The 15855-nt window shown below is 37.9% G+C and overlaps 3 protein-coding genes and 1 non-coding gene across 4 annotated transcripts; 1 reads left to right on the top strand and 3 right to left on the bottom strand.

Moving 5' to 3' along the window:
* Positions 1–10: 10 nt before the first annotated feature.
* LOC137720502 (U2 spliceosomal RNA) lies at positions 11–207 on the bottom strand. The gene has a single exon (XR_011066529.1). It is a non-coding gene; the product is annotated as a U2 spliceosomal RNA (small nuclear RNA).
* Positions 208–3451: 3244 nt separating this feature from the next.
* LOC137711748 (probable galacturonosyltransferase-like 1) lies at positions 3452–5037 on the bottom strand. The gene has a single exon (XM_068451003.1). It carries the CDS (start codon positions 4989–4991, stop codon positions 3909–3911), a length of 1083 nt encoding a protein of 360 aa, XP_068307104.1. The 5' UTR covers positions 4992–5037; the 3' UTR covers positions 3452–3908.
* Positions 5038–9696: 4659 nt separating this feature from the next.
* On the bottom strand, positions 9697–11429 carry LOC137739731 (uncharacterized). Its single transcript, XM_068479419.1, has 2 exons — positions 11283–11429; positions 9697–10695 (listed from the first exon to the last, which is right to left on the bottom strand). Exon 2 carries the CDS (start codon positions 10691–10693, stop codon positions 9986–9988), a length of 708 nt encoding a protein of 235 aa, XP_068335520.1. The 5' UTR covers positions 10694–10695; positions 11283–11429; the 3' UTR covers positions 9697–9985.
* A 2138-nt stretch (positions 11430–13567) lies between these two features.
* On the top strand, positions 13568–15016 carry LOC137714874 (fatty acid elongase 3-like). The gene has a single exon (XM_068454034.1). It carries the CDS (start codon positions 13771–13773, stop codon positions 14671–14673), a length of 903 nt encoding a protein of 300 aa, XP_068310135.1. The 5' UTR covers positions 13568–13770; the 3' UTR covers positions 14674–15016.
* Positions 15017–15855: the final 839 nt, after the last annotated feature.

Genomic DNA, 15855 nt, shown 5'->3' with positions numbered 1-15855 from the left:
AACTAGTTTTGGAGGGTGCGTCAGGCCAATGCAGTAGTGCAAACACAAAGGCCACACACCAGAGCCCCAGCAACTAGCCACTGTAACAAACTCTTTCCTTAAAAAAATTAATTTAATATCAAATGAGTCAATAGCTCACATATCAGATATTAAACTGATAAAAACAAATACTACACTTAATCTTAGCCAAAAGGTCGAGAAAGATATAAGTTTCGCTTTAAACCGCATTCGGTTTTATACACCATGCTGCTTCTGCAGATTGCCGTACTTCCCGATGTGGGAACTAAGTACTGCTGCTGGCAAAGTAAGTAGCAAATATTTTCCAAAAAAAAAAAAAATTAAGTAGGAAATTCTAAAACTATTGGGATCGCAGCACACATGAGAGTTCCATACTTCCATGTGAAAGCAATTCTATTTGTGGACTCCAATATCTTCTCATTTTTTTATACTTTCCGCAGATTATATTTAGCAGACACAATGGGACCTTTGAAATGGAGCCTTCATGTGGACTTTGAAAACTTAAATCATTATCTTTTTGAAAAGAAACAACGTGATATCATTGATAGAAACAACACACCAAGAATAAACTAAAGTATGAGCAATAGAAAATTAAGCGAGTTGAACTGTATAATAAGATTTCATCTAACAAACTATATCATTTATTTTGTATTCGTAGTCGTGCTCATAATAGTTAAAGGGAAATTGTTAAAAGGAATCGAACTCCGATTAGAAAACGGTAGTTTTCAATGATCTCATGAATGGATCGTCGGTAATTTTAGCATGACATTACAATCCCTAAATTTCTGGATCAATTAAGATAATCAGAAACTGTTGACATCAATTAAAACAGTTAACAAGTACAAGCCAACCTTCGACTCTCAAAATAAAGAAGAGAAAGTCAAGTCGGATCTTTTAAATTTGTATAGGGGTATGCGTCATCTTAAAAACGTAGACTTAGAGGCACCTCCAAAATTGACAGGCAAAAAGAATATGCCACGTCCAACATTAGTCCACTCCTCTCTGCGAACAAATATGGGAACACCTCCATGTGAAGAAACACATAAGTTTTGCAGCAACGGAGTCTCAACTCAGCCATAGAAACCGTAGCATAAACAACGTTTTGGAACAGTTCAAGTCTTTCATGCGGATTTCACATGTGGATTAAGTTAGTTATAATTTACAAACACAGTTAATAAAGAAGCATACCCGTCTATTGTACCTAAAGTTGAATCTCTCTTTTCGTAAACCATATTCATTTAGATATTGTCACATGCAAAGAAAAAGCTTGGTACTTTTTTGGTTGATTGTGACTTGGAGCAAAGCCATCTTTTTTTTATTATTTTTTTTGGGGTCAAAGGAACAAAGCCATCTACGTTGGAGTAAATTCATGGGGTCGTGGCAGGCAAAAGTGATTTGAAACGTCACTGTAGCTATTTACTGAAACATCATTTTAAACTTAGGTACCGCCGTTGATCACCGCTTCTCCGCCGTGCATCACCGCAGACTTCAATTCAAACATCAGTTCAAGTAGTAAACAAGTGATTTCAAAGCCACCTGCATGTGAGCTTTTGAGAGAGTATTCATTCATCTTCTTCTCTCCTTTTTTTTTTTACACGTTTAAAAATTTGATGTTTTATCATAAATTAAAGGAACTTTAACGAAAAGTTTACGGTACTATTCACTTTATCCTTTATTTTGTTGTTATTGTTAAAACTCAAAGTTTTCAAGTTTTTTTCATTAGTTTTCCTTAAAATTAAGGATAGTGTTATTCACACAACTATTTTTACCTCTAACATACCCTCCTTGTTACTTTTTTGCCATTTATATTTTTCAATTTATTTGATCTAACGACCAAAATGAGAGAAATGTGTGTGAAGAATGGGTGTGTACGGAGCACCATCCAAAACTAATTGCCAATATAACAAAGAGTAGTCCAACTCCGTATAAAGTCAATTTTTTCCCTTTGTGAGACTTATACTCTCAACACACGTATTTTAAGAATTTTGAACGTTAATTGGAATTATTTTTTATTAAAACAAATACATTATACACGACGTAATATGTTTCTATATCCAGGGTTGTTGTGATGATATAGTGTTTAAGTATAATTATCTATCATGGACGTATTAAATCATGCTTCATATCTCCTATATTAATTGGTTACTTTAAATGGAAGAAATCAGCCTGGAATATTTGATTGCAGAATCAGTAATTAATTAAGCAACCACCTACCTGCGCGTTATTGAAAGTATTTTTGCTCACCACCATTTAGTGAGTGTATGCTTATTACTATATTTATCATCGTTAGATGAGTTTGAATTTCGAGATTTGTATACTGAATAAACACAAATTTCAAAATTCAAATTTATCTAATGGTGATAAATAAGATGATAGCATACACTACATTAAATGATATTGAACAAAAATACACTCTGTGTCATAAAGACTGAAGCTACTTATATTCCTAATTATTCCTATTAATTAATTGATAATAAATACGTTTTCAAATCCAAAAGCAGACAGCTTACCGTAGGATCTCTGTTCTGTTTCCGAGTCCGAACTGCTCCCTGGCGTCGTTAATTCTAAAACCTAACCTGAAAGTACGTAGGACCCCCAGCCCCTGGGCGTACCACGGTACCCCTGGCTTGTCCAGCTCGTTTCCCGTACTGATTTTTTGGCCTAAAAAGTTTGCCGCGTGTTCCATTTTTTCTTATGACTTGCTGTCTTGCCACCCTCTTTCCTTGTCCTTTTCCCGCTTCCACCGACACTTCATTCCTTCAGTTAAATATCACATATTTTTTTTTTCAACTTTTAAATAAATAAAAATGATTAACAAGAGTTTGTTTTCTAATTTAATTAAAATGAAAAGGGTTTCGAATAAAGATCGTACAGGTTGGCTTTGAATGATATCGACATTATGATTACAGCTTGATACGTTTAAGTTTTTATTTTAAAATTTTTAAACGTTATATTATATATACATCAAACTGTAATATAAAGATAAAAAATAAGCAAGTAGCGATTTAATTCATGTCTATCCTGCAATAACGAAAGCTCCAACTTGCGATGGTATTGTGAATTGACAGTAGTACAATAATCAAAGTTCCAAAATTTCATATGAGCGACGTTAGCGTTGAATTATTTGAGATAGTTTGTTCTTTTTACAAAGACACAAAATAAGAAGAAAAGACTTCAACGACAGCTGTATTTAATGTAGTTTGAAAATGGCTCAATAGTACTTATGGTTCAATAATACGTATGTCACTGACTATGACTCGTTAGACACTCTGGGAAACTGCACAATCTTTCTAAATCAATCATAATTGAACGTAGTTATCAAATACAATTAACTGTGCGAGAAGAGAGATTTGAACTCAGAATATGTAAAGGATCCTTCGACAGTTCGATGCACATCTGTCGAGCGTAACTTATTAGCACATGCAGTTAAAAATAATGTTGAAAACATATTAAGGAGATTTTATTGACGTTGATCAACAAATTGAAATCAAAATTACCATGAATTAATTAAGCCACCAAAAACAGCTCTTTTGCTATACGTGAAAAATTACAGACGCCTGTATTATACAATTATATGCATTTCAACGCATAATATTGGTGACAGAAATTCATGAACGTTGTTCCATTTATTTCTTCTTCTTCCCCTTCTTTTTTTTTCTTTTTTTTTTTTTAATTACTTAATTTTCTCCCCAGATACTTTCAGTATTTCATCAGCTACGTACTTTTTTTCATGTTCCTGAAATAATACCTGTAGTAGTAGCATAATCTACAAACAAATCGCAAAAGACTGATCATCTCCGAGAGCTCGCTCGTTCCCCAAAACCACGACGCGAAATTCACAGTCTCAGTCTGTGACTGCAGGCTTCCACAAGACGGCACCGTTGTCCGCCTCACGAATCCAGAACAAATGGCGTTTCCAAGAGATCGTAAGGAGCCCAGAGAGCATCGAGCGGGCAGGGCCGATTGGCCTCCAGCCGGGCCCACGGCTTCCCCTTCCCGCTCCAATGCAGCAGGCTCACTGCGCCCGGATGCAGATCCCGACAAAGCCCCCTGAAGTTATCGCCGCCGAGCCCGTGCTGGTTCCAACGGTGCTCCACGGGCGCGATTTTCCCGGCGAACACCAAAAGAAACGGCGGGAGGGATCCGAGCTCGTAGATCCGCATTCTCTTCTGGAGATGCATCCACTCCTCTATTTTTGCGGTGTGGTCGCCGCGTCGCCACCGGTCGAGGTCGATGACCATGACGCCAGTGTTAAAGTAGCAGGCGTGGCGGTCGGCGAAGGTGAGGGAGAGGGAGGGGTTGGACCAGAAGGCAGACGTGAAGTAGGAGGTGAAGTTGGCGTTGCAGTATTCCGGGGCGGCGAGGACGGCGCCGCCTCCGAGGGAAGTGGCAGAGAGCTTGGCGATGTCGTCGACGAGGATGAGGTCGGAGTCGAGGTAGACGACGCGGCGGACGCAGAGGGGGAGAAGGTCGGCGAGGTAGGATCGAGCATAGTTGAGGGGGCAGTCGAGGGCTGAGCGGATGGAGATGGAGATGAGGCCGGAGACGTGGGAGTCGTCGAAGGAGTAGATTCGGAATTTCAGGTAGGGAAATGAGGTGGAGATTGTTTGGCGAAGGTGGGAGGCGTTGGCGGCGGCGGAGGCGACGAAGTGGAAGACTGCGTTTTGGGGGCAGGAGGAGTGTTGGAGGATGGAGAGGATCGCGGCCATGGAGCCGCGGATGTAGGCGGTATCGAGAGTCATTGCCACGTGGACTGCTTGAGGAGAGCAAATCATGTGGCCGTCGTCTGATCCGTCGGGGTCCACGTCATCGTCGGGGAGGGTGGTGATTGAAGGGCAGTCTTGGGAGTTATAGAACTGAGGTGCTTCTCTAAACTGTTGAGCGGTCATGGTGGTGGCGGCATGGGTTGCCATGGCGGGGGAGAGGAAGAGGAGGAAGGGGAGGAGGAGGAGGAGTGGAAGTGGGGTGGTCATAATTTGAAAGGGGAGGGAGTGATGTGATGAAACGAGATCTGTACTATTTTCTGGATGATGGGGTGCAGATTTTAAGTTTTATAAAGGGGAGGGGGGTTTTAAACGACACGCACTTTTGGGGTTTTTTTTTTGTAAATAAAAGAAGAAGAGAGGGGATTTGGGAATTTGGAGAATTGGAATGGAATGAAAGGGATGGGGGGAAGTGTGTGCAAGGCATGGGAAAGGAGGGGGATTAAAAGAAAATACTTCAAGGGAAGGGTAGGAGGGGAGGGAGTCGTTGGGTTCACATTAGTGAGTGAGATACATGATATGATGATACATCTCTTTCTTTTAGTTCAACCTCCTACATCTCATCTTTTTCACTTTGTTTCTTTTTTACCCTTTCGTAACTTGTACATGAATTTTTTGACAATAGAATGTTGTACATCTTTCGATGTCAAATCGTCATGGAGAATAATTAATATGCTCGTGTTAATATGTATCTGATATCATATCACCCTCAATTCGTAAAATATCAACTATACCTTCCAACTTATGTTATAATGTTTTGATCAAAAACACGTTTTAGTTGTGACACTGGAAAATGTTTCCATCTACTAGAGTTTAGGGTTTAGGCTCTTTAGGGTGAGGAGATCCATTTGACAGTTAAATTACTAATTATGTCATGGTAGGTAAGGAGATTCAAGTGTATTTTTCAGCTTTGATACATTGAAAAAATAATATCAATCTGTAATAAAAATGTGGCAAGTGGTAATTTTATTTATTTTTTGGTTGAAAAGGGGGCTAAATGTTAATAGTCCAAACAAAATTATTCAATAAAACAATCTAGACCATGTCAAATAATTAGAATTGGTTTAATATTTTTTTTTTTTAATTTTTTTGGTCAAAGAATTGGTTTAGTATTTCAGTTTGGTTTAGGGATTTTGCAAGACTGTCTTTTACATTAACGACTAAGACAGTTCACCAAAATCAACTCATTAAGTAAGACCTAGATACATTAATCGCAATGGTTGTGATAATCTTGTCTAAATTATGTTTTGGCATCGAAATAAAGAGAAATTTTTAATTATGACGAGAAAACGGATGATACACTAAATGTTTTTACGTAAGCAGAGAAAAATTTTATTTTTTAAGTTATTAACTTTTTAACACATATATCGCATTATTTATATAAGGATACATGTATACTATCCCGTATGATGGTCACATTGAAAAATCTCTCCGAAACATTATCACTTTTTTGATTACCTCTCTAAACACAGAAAACAAATTCTGATCACAAATGTGCATGAAATCTTACAGATAAGAAGCAACTAGAAGTTTAAAGAAACTATTATATTTTGTTTGCTCATCTTATTAATTTATGAACATAACTTGCGATAACCAAAAGCAAAAATGATGAAATATAATGGATTTCTTGCCGGGGAAAAGTGCGGCGGCCGGAGAGGGATGCAAATGTGAATCACACCCAGTCACTTATTGCTTCTCTTTTCTTACTAGTACGGATGACAGAACAATCAATCATCACGTTTTCTTTCTTTTTTCTTTTTCATTACAATCGTGAGTCGTACCCAATCAATTTCTGCAATAAAAAACCATGTCTGGAAAACTTTTGTCAAATTGCGTGGTTATTTGTCGATGATTCATCAAATCGAAGAATTCTTGTGTACAGGCGGGATACAAGAGGACTTCTGCAAGCAATGAGCGGAGTTCTTCAGCTTCAAAAAACAACGGTTGTTAATGTCTCTTTAGTTAATAAAATTTTGGGTGGTGACTGTGAAAAAGTAACCAGTCATGGAATCATGTATATTATTTTTATCATGCAGCACGTTTCATTTGATGAAAGAGATACTGAAATAGTAAATAAATCTCCGATTAAGCGGTGGAATTTGTCAACCATCCACTTGTCCTCCTCTTAAGAATGAATATTCTCATCATTTTTTTTTTTAACTTCGGTTCTTTCCCCTTATTTTCTTGTTAATAATACCTATCAAAGTGTTGATATATCGTAGTCGGGGAAAACTATTTTTGAGCTACCAACACCTCCAAGTGAGAAGCACTTAAAAACCTAGAAGAAGAAAGAAACTTGATGCTTCGAGACCAAGTTTTCTACTAACATACTCCAGATATGTCACACTCTTATGCTCAAGGAGACATGGAAAGTTCGATTGTATTAAACTATATAATTATGCGGTCGGAGAGTTAATTATACTTTAATCATTAATTAACGAATGTATTAGTGTAGATTATACGTGTCGTTAAGTAGATTTTAACTCGTACATTCCCTTAAACATACTAAATAAACGATCATTTTTCCTTTCTTTTCTTCTTCTTCTTACCACCTAAGCATGCTACAATTCCATCTGTTTTTCCACTAGTCAGCAAAAATTAAAAGACGCGTTTAAAACACTAATTAAAAAGCATTTAATTAAAATTCTTTTTTTAGATTGTGCTTTATCGCAGGGACAGAAAGTAATTATGCATATGCATTATAGTGCGGGTTTAATCATCACCGATTTCTTTACTCTCTAACAACTAACTATTTAACGTACTAATGTTACTGTTTGTTAAAAAGAAAAAAAAAAAGTTAAAAACACTTGGTCGGGGGTTATATATAAATGAACATCACCGTCACCATTCATGTATATGTAAATCAAATGCACACAAAAGTCAATATAAATGGAAAGCATCGTTATCACTATACTTTAGTCTATGTCATGCATGCTTCTATAATTTAAAAGAAATTCATATCATCCATAAATAATGTGTCACGAACTCTTCTCCATGTCTTTTGTATTTCATATCACAATGATTTTATTTTATTTATAAATCACATAAGCGGTTTCACTTCTAATTAAATCGAAATTTTTTATGATTAAAACTTCCATGCTCAATATGTTGTGTAATTGTTTAAACGCAAGTTAAAAAACGACACCAATAAGTTATTTGCTCTTAAATTTTAACAAAATATTATCGTTGACACTCTGAGATACATAAACACGGAAAATGATCCTCGCCGGATCCTTTTCCTAGGGATCATAGGGATTCCATGATCCTGACCGTTCATCGTATATCGTGCGATCAGTTTTCATTATGTACTATTTATATTTAATTATAAATTATAAATTTTGAAATGATTTATAGCTGCATGATGTACGATGAACCGTCGCGATCACATGATTTTTAGGATCCTTAGAAAAAGGATCCGATGAGGATCCTTTTACACATAAACACAATTGTTAATGTATGCTCTTATTGTTTTACACCGAAAATAAAAATGAAATGACATAAAGTACAATTACTATTTCAGAATGCTAAAATCGAATCATATTTTGAAATGTCAATATCACCCCGCGAGCAATGTCTGATAAATAAATGTGTACATTGAACAGTTGTCCGTGGTCACGCTCACCGACAACCCCGAAACGTGTGGGGGTGGTAAGAGGAAACTTAAATGAAAGTTCATTTACGGACGCACGGACGCACGGAAGCACATGCTTGATGCTTGTCTAGAGACTAGGAATTTTGGGCTGCTTGGACTATGTAATTAATACATAAATATTAGGTCAATTTATTCATAGTTTGGAACATTGAAAAGGATTTTTTTAGTTAAAATAGTTTATAAGGTTGTCATTTTTTTTTTTTTTGATTTTTGAGATATAAAATCGAAAAAATTGATTTCTGAATTTGTCTTTCGTCAATCATTTTAATTATTCTGATAAAACTGATCACTTAATAGTATAATTTTGTACTATTAAGTGAAATTAGCATTATAACTGGATTATTGTAATCGGAATAAAAATGTATCGGTGCTGCTCGGAACACATACTCAAAGAAATAGAAATCGAGGTTCGTGTGGACGGCTACCGTCGGGGAGTCAAACTTTAAAATATTCAGAGGCGACTTTAAGGCCTCTTGCAATGTATTTATTTGTTTTAAAACAGCTGGAACTTAGACCTTTGTAAATAATACTTTGGGTCTTGGTTCTTAAATCTTACTCTGACGAAATAGAATGATAAGAGACAGCCCATTGGACGGTTATGAAGCTTCCAGGTACTTGCTAATATGCTTAAAAATTGCTTGGGTTTTTCTTCATAATTAAGTTGACTGGCTTGTGGTAGCAGCTCAGCCTGTAGTATTATGATTGAGTAGTATTCTTCTCTATTCATAAGTCGACTAGTATTCTTTTTTATTTGTAAGATTTGATTACGAACTATGGTCGAGTAGCATTTTTCTTTATGCATAAGTCGAGTGGTTTCTTCTCCATTTGTAATATTTGACTATCGTGAACGACAAGTTTGATCGGCCTAAATCCCCAACCCCTCAGTAGAAGTATATTGTTGTTTCTAAGAAAGAGGCTGTGAAGAATCCCCACAGACAAGGCGAGGCCCAGATTCTTTGTTTTTAGATTCTATTGGCGTTTGATCAGTTGCATTTCATGACACTGCAAGTATATATGCCCAGTCTCTTTCACAATAAACTACATGATTGCATAGAATAGCTGGAACAAGTGTCCACAGGATAGAAGATGGATGCATGTCTACTCGATTAGTCGATCGGATCACTCCGAAGAGAAACTAAAATCTGGACGAGAAAACCAGTCGACAACTTACGTTTCAAACAACACAATGCATGAGATTTACGCAAGGATGGCACACATCGAATTATCAAGTAATGGACTGGCACAGTAGGAACTGGCATACTGTTGAAAAATACAAAGCTTGGTCATTCATTGAATGTAAAGTTCGCTAATAATCCAGTACTTAAAACGAGCAATACGTTGTCTGGAGAGAATCTCGAAAACACAGTTACCACGATAATGTTAACGACAATCGCCATGCTGTGACAACCAGGCAAAATCTACAGCATTTCAGACAATAGTAAAATATGAACACTTACCCTGATCAGAACAAAAAAGATGAACTAGCAGATATACAACCAAGAGGCTGAGCACACCCAAATACCGATATAGCAACTTGAGATTGACATTCAAACTACTGCCAAGCGAGAGCAAGAAATACTGAAATAATAACAATCATACACAACACCTTCAGTCTATGATCTTGCTGTCCCTGACCTGTACCCCTGTGCAGATGGTGCCTATTTGCATGTCCGCCATGAAATGTATTTGAGAACCCATGAGGTAATCCAGCACTTGCACTGAACATGGCGGCCTCAGGAAACCCATGTAGCGGAAAAGTGAATAGAGACGGGATAAAGCCACCGATGGCTGCAGAAAATGTGAAATTCCCAAACCTTGTGGTTGCAACTGGTGCAAACCCGCCCAAACCTCCCATCCCTCCCATGAAACCAAATCCACGGGGGGCAAAATGGTTCTGTTCTGGTGGAGGAGCAGTTTCAGGTCTTTGTCCTGCTGGACGGTTTGGGATATTAATACCAGGAATTGACTTCGATCTTGGGTCGGTTGATGTCTTCCCCCTTCCGTATAAGGGAACCAAACTCTCCTCCTTTATGAGCGCTTTGCAAACAGGGCATTCCTGAGAGTGGGAGTGAATGTGGAGCCACTTATAAAGGCAAGGCCAGCAGAAGAGATGGCCGCATAGGGTCACAATTGGGTCTTGGGCCAAGTCAAAGCAGATATTGCATTCGAAGTCACCAGCGTCACTGTTGTTATTGCTACTGCCGGAGAATGAAGGCCCTTGGGACGACCTACTCATTGATTCCCCGAACCCACTTACCATCTCTGGACAACCCTAAATGAATTAGTTCATGAATATCGAAACCAGCCACTGAAACATCTAAATTTCCTTAAACCACTACAAAACAACATCATCATTTCAGGCAATCCCCAATTACACCGACTTAACCCAGACAGCAGTTAAAATTCCCATCAAACATCATGAATGAAAAGAAAGAAGAAAAAAAAACCCTAATTAAATGATTTAATATCTTCTTACAAAGAAATGGAAAATCTCTGAAAAGTCAGAAATCCCAGAAATCTGAACCTCAATTTAGTACAAAAAATCGCAATCATTCCTAATTCATAACGAATTTCTGAAAACCTTACGAAATTTGAATCAATTTCTCTTGAGATTTCTGATAATTTAAAAGTAATCGATTTAGTCTCAACAATTCGACTTTAAAATTGACCGATTCAAATACAATAATATCTTCCTAAAATCACAATTTCATACGCCAAATTCACCGATTTAAACATAAAAGTTGAAATTTACATCGATTCAAACAATCCGATCGAACAAAAAACAAAAAATTCACACAATAATCCGAACGAATACACGGATTGAAATTATCGTTGGGATCGCTACTGACCTTCACATAGAAGAAATGAGGTGGATCGAATCGCAGTCAATCCGAGCACCGGCGAGATCTCCGTTGACGGGAAGGAGGAAGAGTAGAGAATTTGGTGCTTGGTGGGCGATGCAATTTTGAGGCGGGTTGAGATCTCCGGACGGGAGATTGTTTTTATGCCCACCTGGCGGCTTCTGAGTGGCAGATCGTGACTCCTCAAATTTTATCCGTTGGATTAGATTATAGATTCTGATTCTAAAATCAACGGTGTCAACAATGAATAATATTGAGAGGTTTTTGGGCTCCACTAGGCCCATGATATATTGGTCTTGGGCGAATTCGTCATAAGTGTTGGGGTTTTATCATAATTTGGTCCGGTTTTTATCGTCTCTGCCGCTCGTTGTTGCCTCTTTCCTCCTAGAACCGAACCGACAGAAATTGACGAATTGGACCCCGTCCCACTTAACGGTGTCGTTTGGTGAACGAATTGAACTGTGTCCACACACATCTCCTAATGGTGAGAAGAAAAATAGTCAATGATTATTTGTTTTAATTTTTTTAGATAGCGAATAATGTTTGTACTTTAAACCACTCCAGAAAGAAAGGCACAATTCAAACTCGAGTTAATAGAACGAAAATATATATATATATATATATATATATATATATATATATCAACTAGGACAATTAACTATTTAATTTAGATTTTAAATTAGAATAATACTTGGCTACTAAAAATAAGTTGAAGTTTCTACTTAAAATTGTTCATTGTTGATTAATAGAATTTCGTTTTTACAATCAACATTATTCATATTATAAATCATAATGTAAAGATTATCTCTTCAAAAAATCAATTAAAATTAAGATCGTTTAGTCATCAAACTGTATAAAAACAGACGAACAAAATTGATAAAAGCATTAGAAACTGTCCATGTGTTTGCTACAATAGATAATTGTACAAATGATTCGTAATATGAACAGTTCTAGTTATAAACACAAAATTCGGTGACTTGAACACAAAGAACTTTAAGTAAAAGTTTTTATTCATCTTTAAATAGTCAAGCATTGTTGTTTCAAGCTTCTGGGAATATAAAAAGGGGTTAAATAGGAAAGATTTTTCAGTGTGACCAACACACGAAGTGGTACACCACGTGTCACTATACAAATGGTGGGATTTGTTTATTAAAAAATTAATAACTTAAAAAATAAAATTTCTCATCACTTATATAAAAACACGTGATATACCACTCATGTTTCTGTCATAATGAAATTTTTTCGTTAGACAGCACGATATCCAACTACCAAGGATGTCTTGTAGTTGTGGTGAATGTTATTCTCGTACGTCGTTTTATGGTACCCGATGCAGAATTCAATTAGAAAAATTATCTATAACTACTTTCGTTGCCCACATAAATTTGACGTGCATTTCAGCAAAATATCTTTCTAATAGGATGCATTTTCTGTCAGTTATTTTTTTCACTCACTGACACTACTACTTAAATCCAAATGACGCGAAATATGTCGCCTCGGGAGCTTTATTTTTCTTTTGCGGGATGCGACACCATTAGCTTGATAATTCAATCAAAGATTGCCAAAAGCATCTATTATTCAAGAGTGATTAGTAACAAACATACCAAAATAAACACATTCAGAATACTAAATGTGTTCTTTACAATATTTAATTAATGAGGTATTTGCTTAATAAGAATCTGAAAAGCAAGGAAATGAAATGAAACCACCGAATTCTTCTCGTGTATTGAATTGCTAGTTTTAAAGAGAAATCAACCTTTTTGAATTTCAACGTGTTAATGAACAAAACATAATTATAATTTGAAATGATTCACATATCTATAATTTAGTAAGCAACCTTCAAAAAGATAACTTTGTATTTTGTTAAAGAAGCGTTGCCTTCGATCAAGAGATATTCAAACTCAAATGCAAAGATAACAACAATAAACCATTCTGATCTACTTAATTACGGTCAAGGGTGCCGTTAAAGCGCATTTTGAACAAGAAAAGCATTGGAGAATCACTCGGAGCAACTATTATTTCATGGTAAAGAAAGGGTCAAAACGCTCATGTGAATCATGTTGGAAGATTACCAGACGCGCTCTAATCGTCAAGTTATGCTTTTTCGCAGGGTCCCACTCCTTATCTCTCTCTCTAGATGGATGGCAAACATATTGGGCAAATCAAAATGCGAAAACAAAAAAGCCTTCAACGCCAAGACATCGACGTCCACCACAATCAATCAATTAATTAATAATATTATTATTTGTTGCGTTTATAAATAAATATATGGTAGGCCGCTGCCTACTGGCATATTAGTCAATCCAGCACAAAAAAAACCCAAAACCGACTCACAAGTCACAAGAAAAGAAACTTCCGCGGTCTGTCCTCCTCCTCCTCCACCGCATAATTCCGTATGTCCCTTTATATTCCCGCCGACCTCCGCCAATCTCAATTGTTTTTCGCTGCCGCATTTCGTCCAACACTTGAGACGTAATCCATGTCGCAGACCATCAAATATTGGCTATCGGAGCACCCAACCATCTTAAACTTCCGCTGGAGCACCACCCACTCATGGGGCTCCACCTGGTCCTTCCTCTTCACCGCCATCCCCGCCTACATCGCCGCCGCCGCCGCCCTCCACCTACTACTCACCCTCTTCCGCCGCCGTGACCGCCCTGTCCCGCTCGGCCCAATCCCTGCCGTCCACAGCCTCTGCATGGCCCTCATATCCGCCGTCATCTTCGCCGGAATCCTCGTCTCCTCCGCCGCAGAGATTCGCGAAACCCGCTGGTTCTGGCGGCGCACCAAGACCACCCCTTTCCAGTGGCTCCTGTGCTTCCCGCTCGGCACCCGCCCTTCCGGCCGCGTCTTCTTCTGGTCTTACGTCTTCTACCTCTCCCGATTCCTCCACCTCCTCCGCACATTCTTCAACATCCTCCGCCGCCGCCGCCTCACCTTCTTCCACCTCTTCAACCAGTCCATCCTCATCTTCATGTCGTTCCTCTGGCTCGAATTCTCCCAATCGTTCCAGGTCCTCGCCATACTCTCCACCACTCTGCTCTACTCCGTCGTCTACGGCTACCGGTTCTGGACCGGAATCGGGCTGCCCGGCGCGTGCTTTCCCTTCGTGGTGAACTGCCAGGTGGTGCTGCTGGGCTGCAACTTGGTCTGCCACGTCGGCGTCCTCTCCCTGCACATTTTGAAAGGCGGCGGGTGCAACGGGATCGGTGCTTGGCTTTGCAACTCCGTCCTCAACGGCGCGATTCTGTTGCTGTTCTTGAAATTCTACGTGAAAATGTATTTGAAGAATTCAGCGGTGGTTGATGAGGTTGTGAGTTCGCCCACGCATTTGGGATCTGAGTCGGAGTCAAGGCCCGTGGTTAAAGAAAAGTATTGTTAACGATAAAAATTTAGTTGCACAGAAATTTCGATAAAGCTGTCTAATTAGATTAGTTCTCACATCCGTTTGGACAAAGCAAAACTCCTCGCGAACGGTGTGATTGGGCTGCCCTACCCAAGCTAGTTCCTTGATTTAGCAGGTTCTAGGTGTAGATGGAAATAAGCTTCATTGTGAATATGATATATTTTTCCTTAAATAAATTTGAAAGTTCTCTATTTTCCATTGGAGAGGACAAAACCCTAGGGTTGGATTTTTGTAAGGGATTTTATGTTTGCTATTTGGACTCTGATGTTTTCATACACAAATTAACGAAAAAACTATACAAAAGTATAAAATTGATGAAGGGCGGCTTGGACAGTCTGAAGGATTGCGTATCTACTTAAAATCGACCCTATTATTTAGGGGTTTATGTACTTTTCTTCTATTCATGCTAGAAATTTTGGTGGAGACAAGAATCGAACGCAAGTTAGTTGAAGTATAAGAAATTTTATACGCTTAACCACATTTTCCTACCATCCTCATGTTATTTTGGTTGTTGAAGGTTCCACTTGAATGGTCAACCAAATGCAGCATAAAAAAATTAAATTATATTTTTGGAAGTCCTATGATAATTGATGATTGGATTCATTCTTTAAATTATTAAAAATAAAGTCAATCCCCGGGGTGGTTAATTTTTTTAAGGTATAATTACATCACCAGATTGCTAGTTGAATGCAATTCTTTTATTTATTTTAATCTTAAAATTTTCCACTTTGAGCCTTTGGCGTGACCTAACCAATTACGGCATTCGAAAATACTAAATTTCAAAATTCCGGAAATACTTGAATTGAAATTAGAATCTCATGATTCCGATTCCATCCGTCCGAAAAGTAGAATATCCTAATCATGATTCCTAGCAAAATTTGGTGATAATTTGGGCCTAAAGGCCCAACACAAAACAAACTACAAATACAGTAGAGCCCAAATCCAGAAACATAAGGGCTAAAAGAAAAGCGAAGGAAAACCCAATTCATAGTTAAGGCTGAGAGTCAAATTCCCCTGTTATATAGCAACCATTTTCTAACTTGATCGCATTTGTTTTTTGTTGGATAAACCTGGATTTGATGCAACCCAGTTTTATTTTTTTTTAATTTTTTTTTTGGGTTCTTTGTCATCCAAATTCAATCCGATCAGCCCCGACGT

This window comes from Pyrus communis, chromosome 1, assembly GCF_963583255.1.
Source record: "Pyrus communis chromosome 1, drPyrComm1.1, whole genome shotgun sequence".
Classification (NCBI taxonomy): domain Eukaryota; kingdom Viridiplantae; phylum Streptophyta; class Magnoliopsida; order Rosales; family Rosaceae; genus Pyrus; species Pyrus communis.
The sequence above is the reverse complement of the archived record's forward strand: the minus strand, read 5'-3'. Positions and strand labels throughout refer to the sequence as shown.

Bases quoted from the DNA above. Each gene is read 5' to 3' on its own strand.
- LOC137711748 (XM_068451003.1), bottom strand. From the start codon at position 4,991: ATGACCACCCCACTTCCACTCCTCCTCCTCCTCCCCTTCCTCCTCTTC.
- LOC137739731 (XM_068479419.1), bottom strand. From the start codon at position 10,693: ATGGTAAGTGGGTTCGGGGAATCAATGAGTAGGTCGTCCCAAGGGCCT.
- LOC137714874 (XM_068454034.1), top strand. From the start codon at position 13,771: ATGTCGCAGACCATCAAATATTGGCTATCGGAGCACCCAACCATCTTA.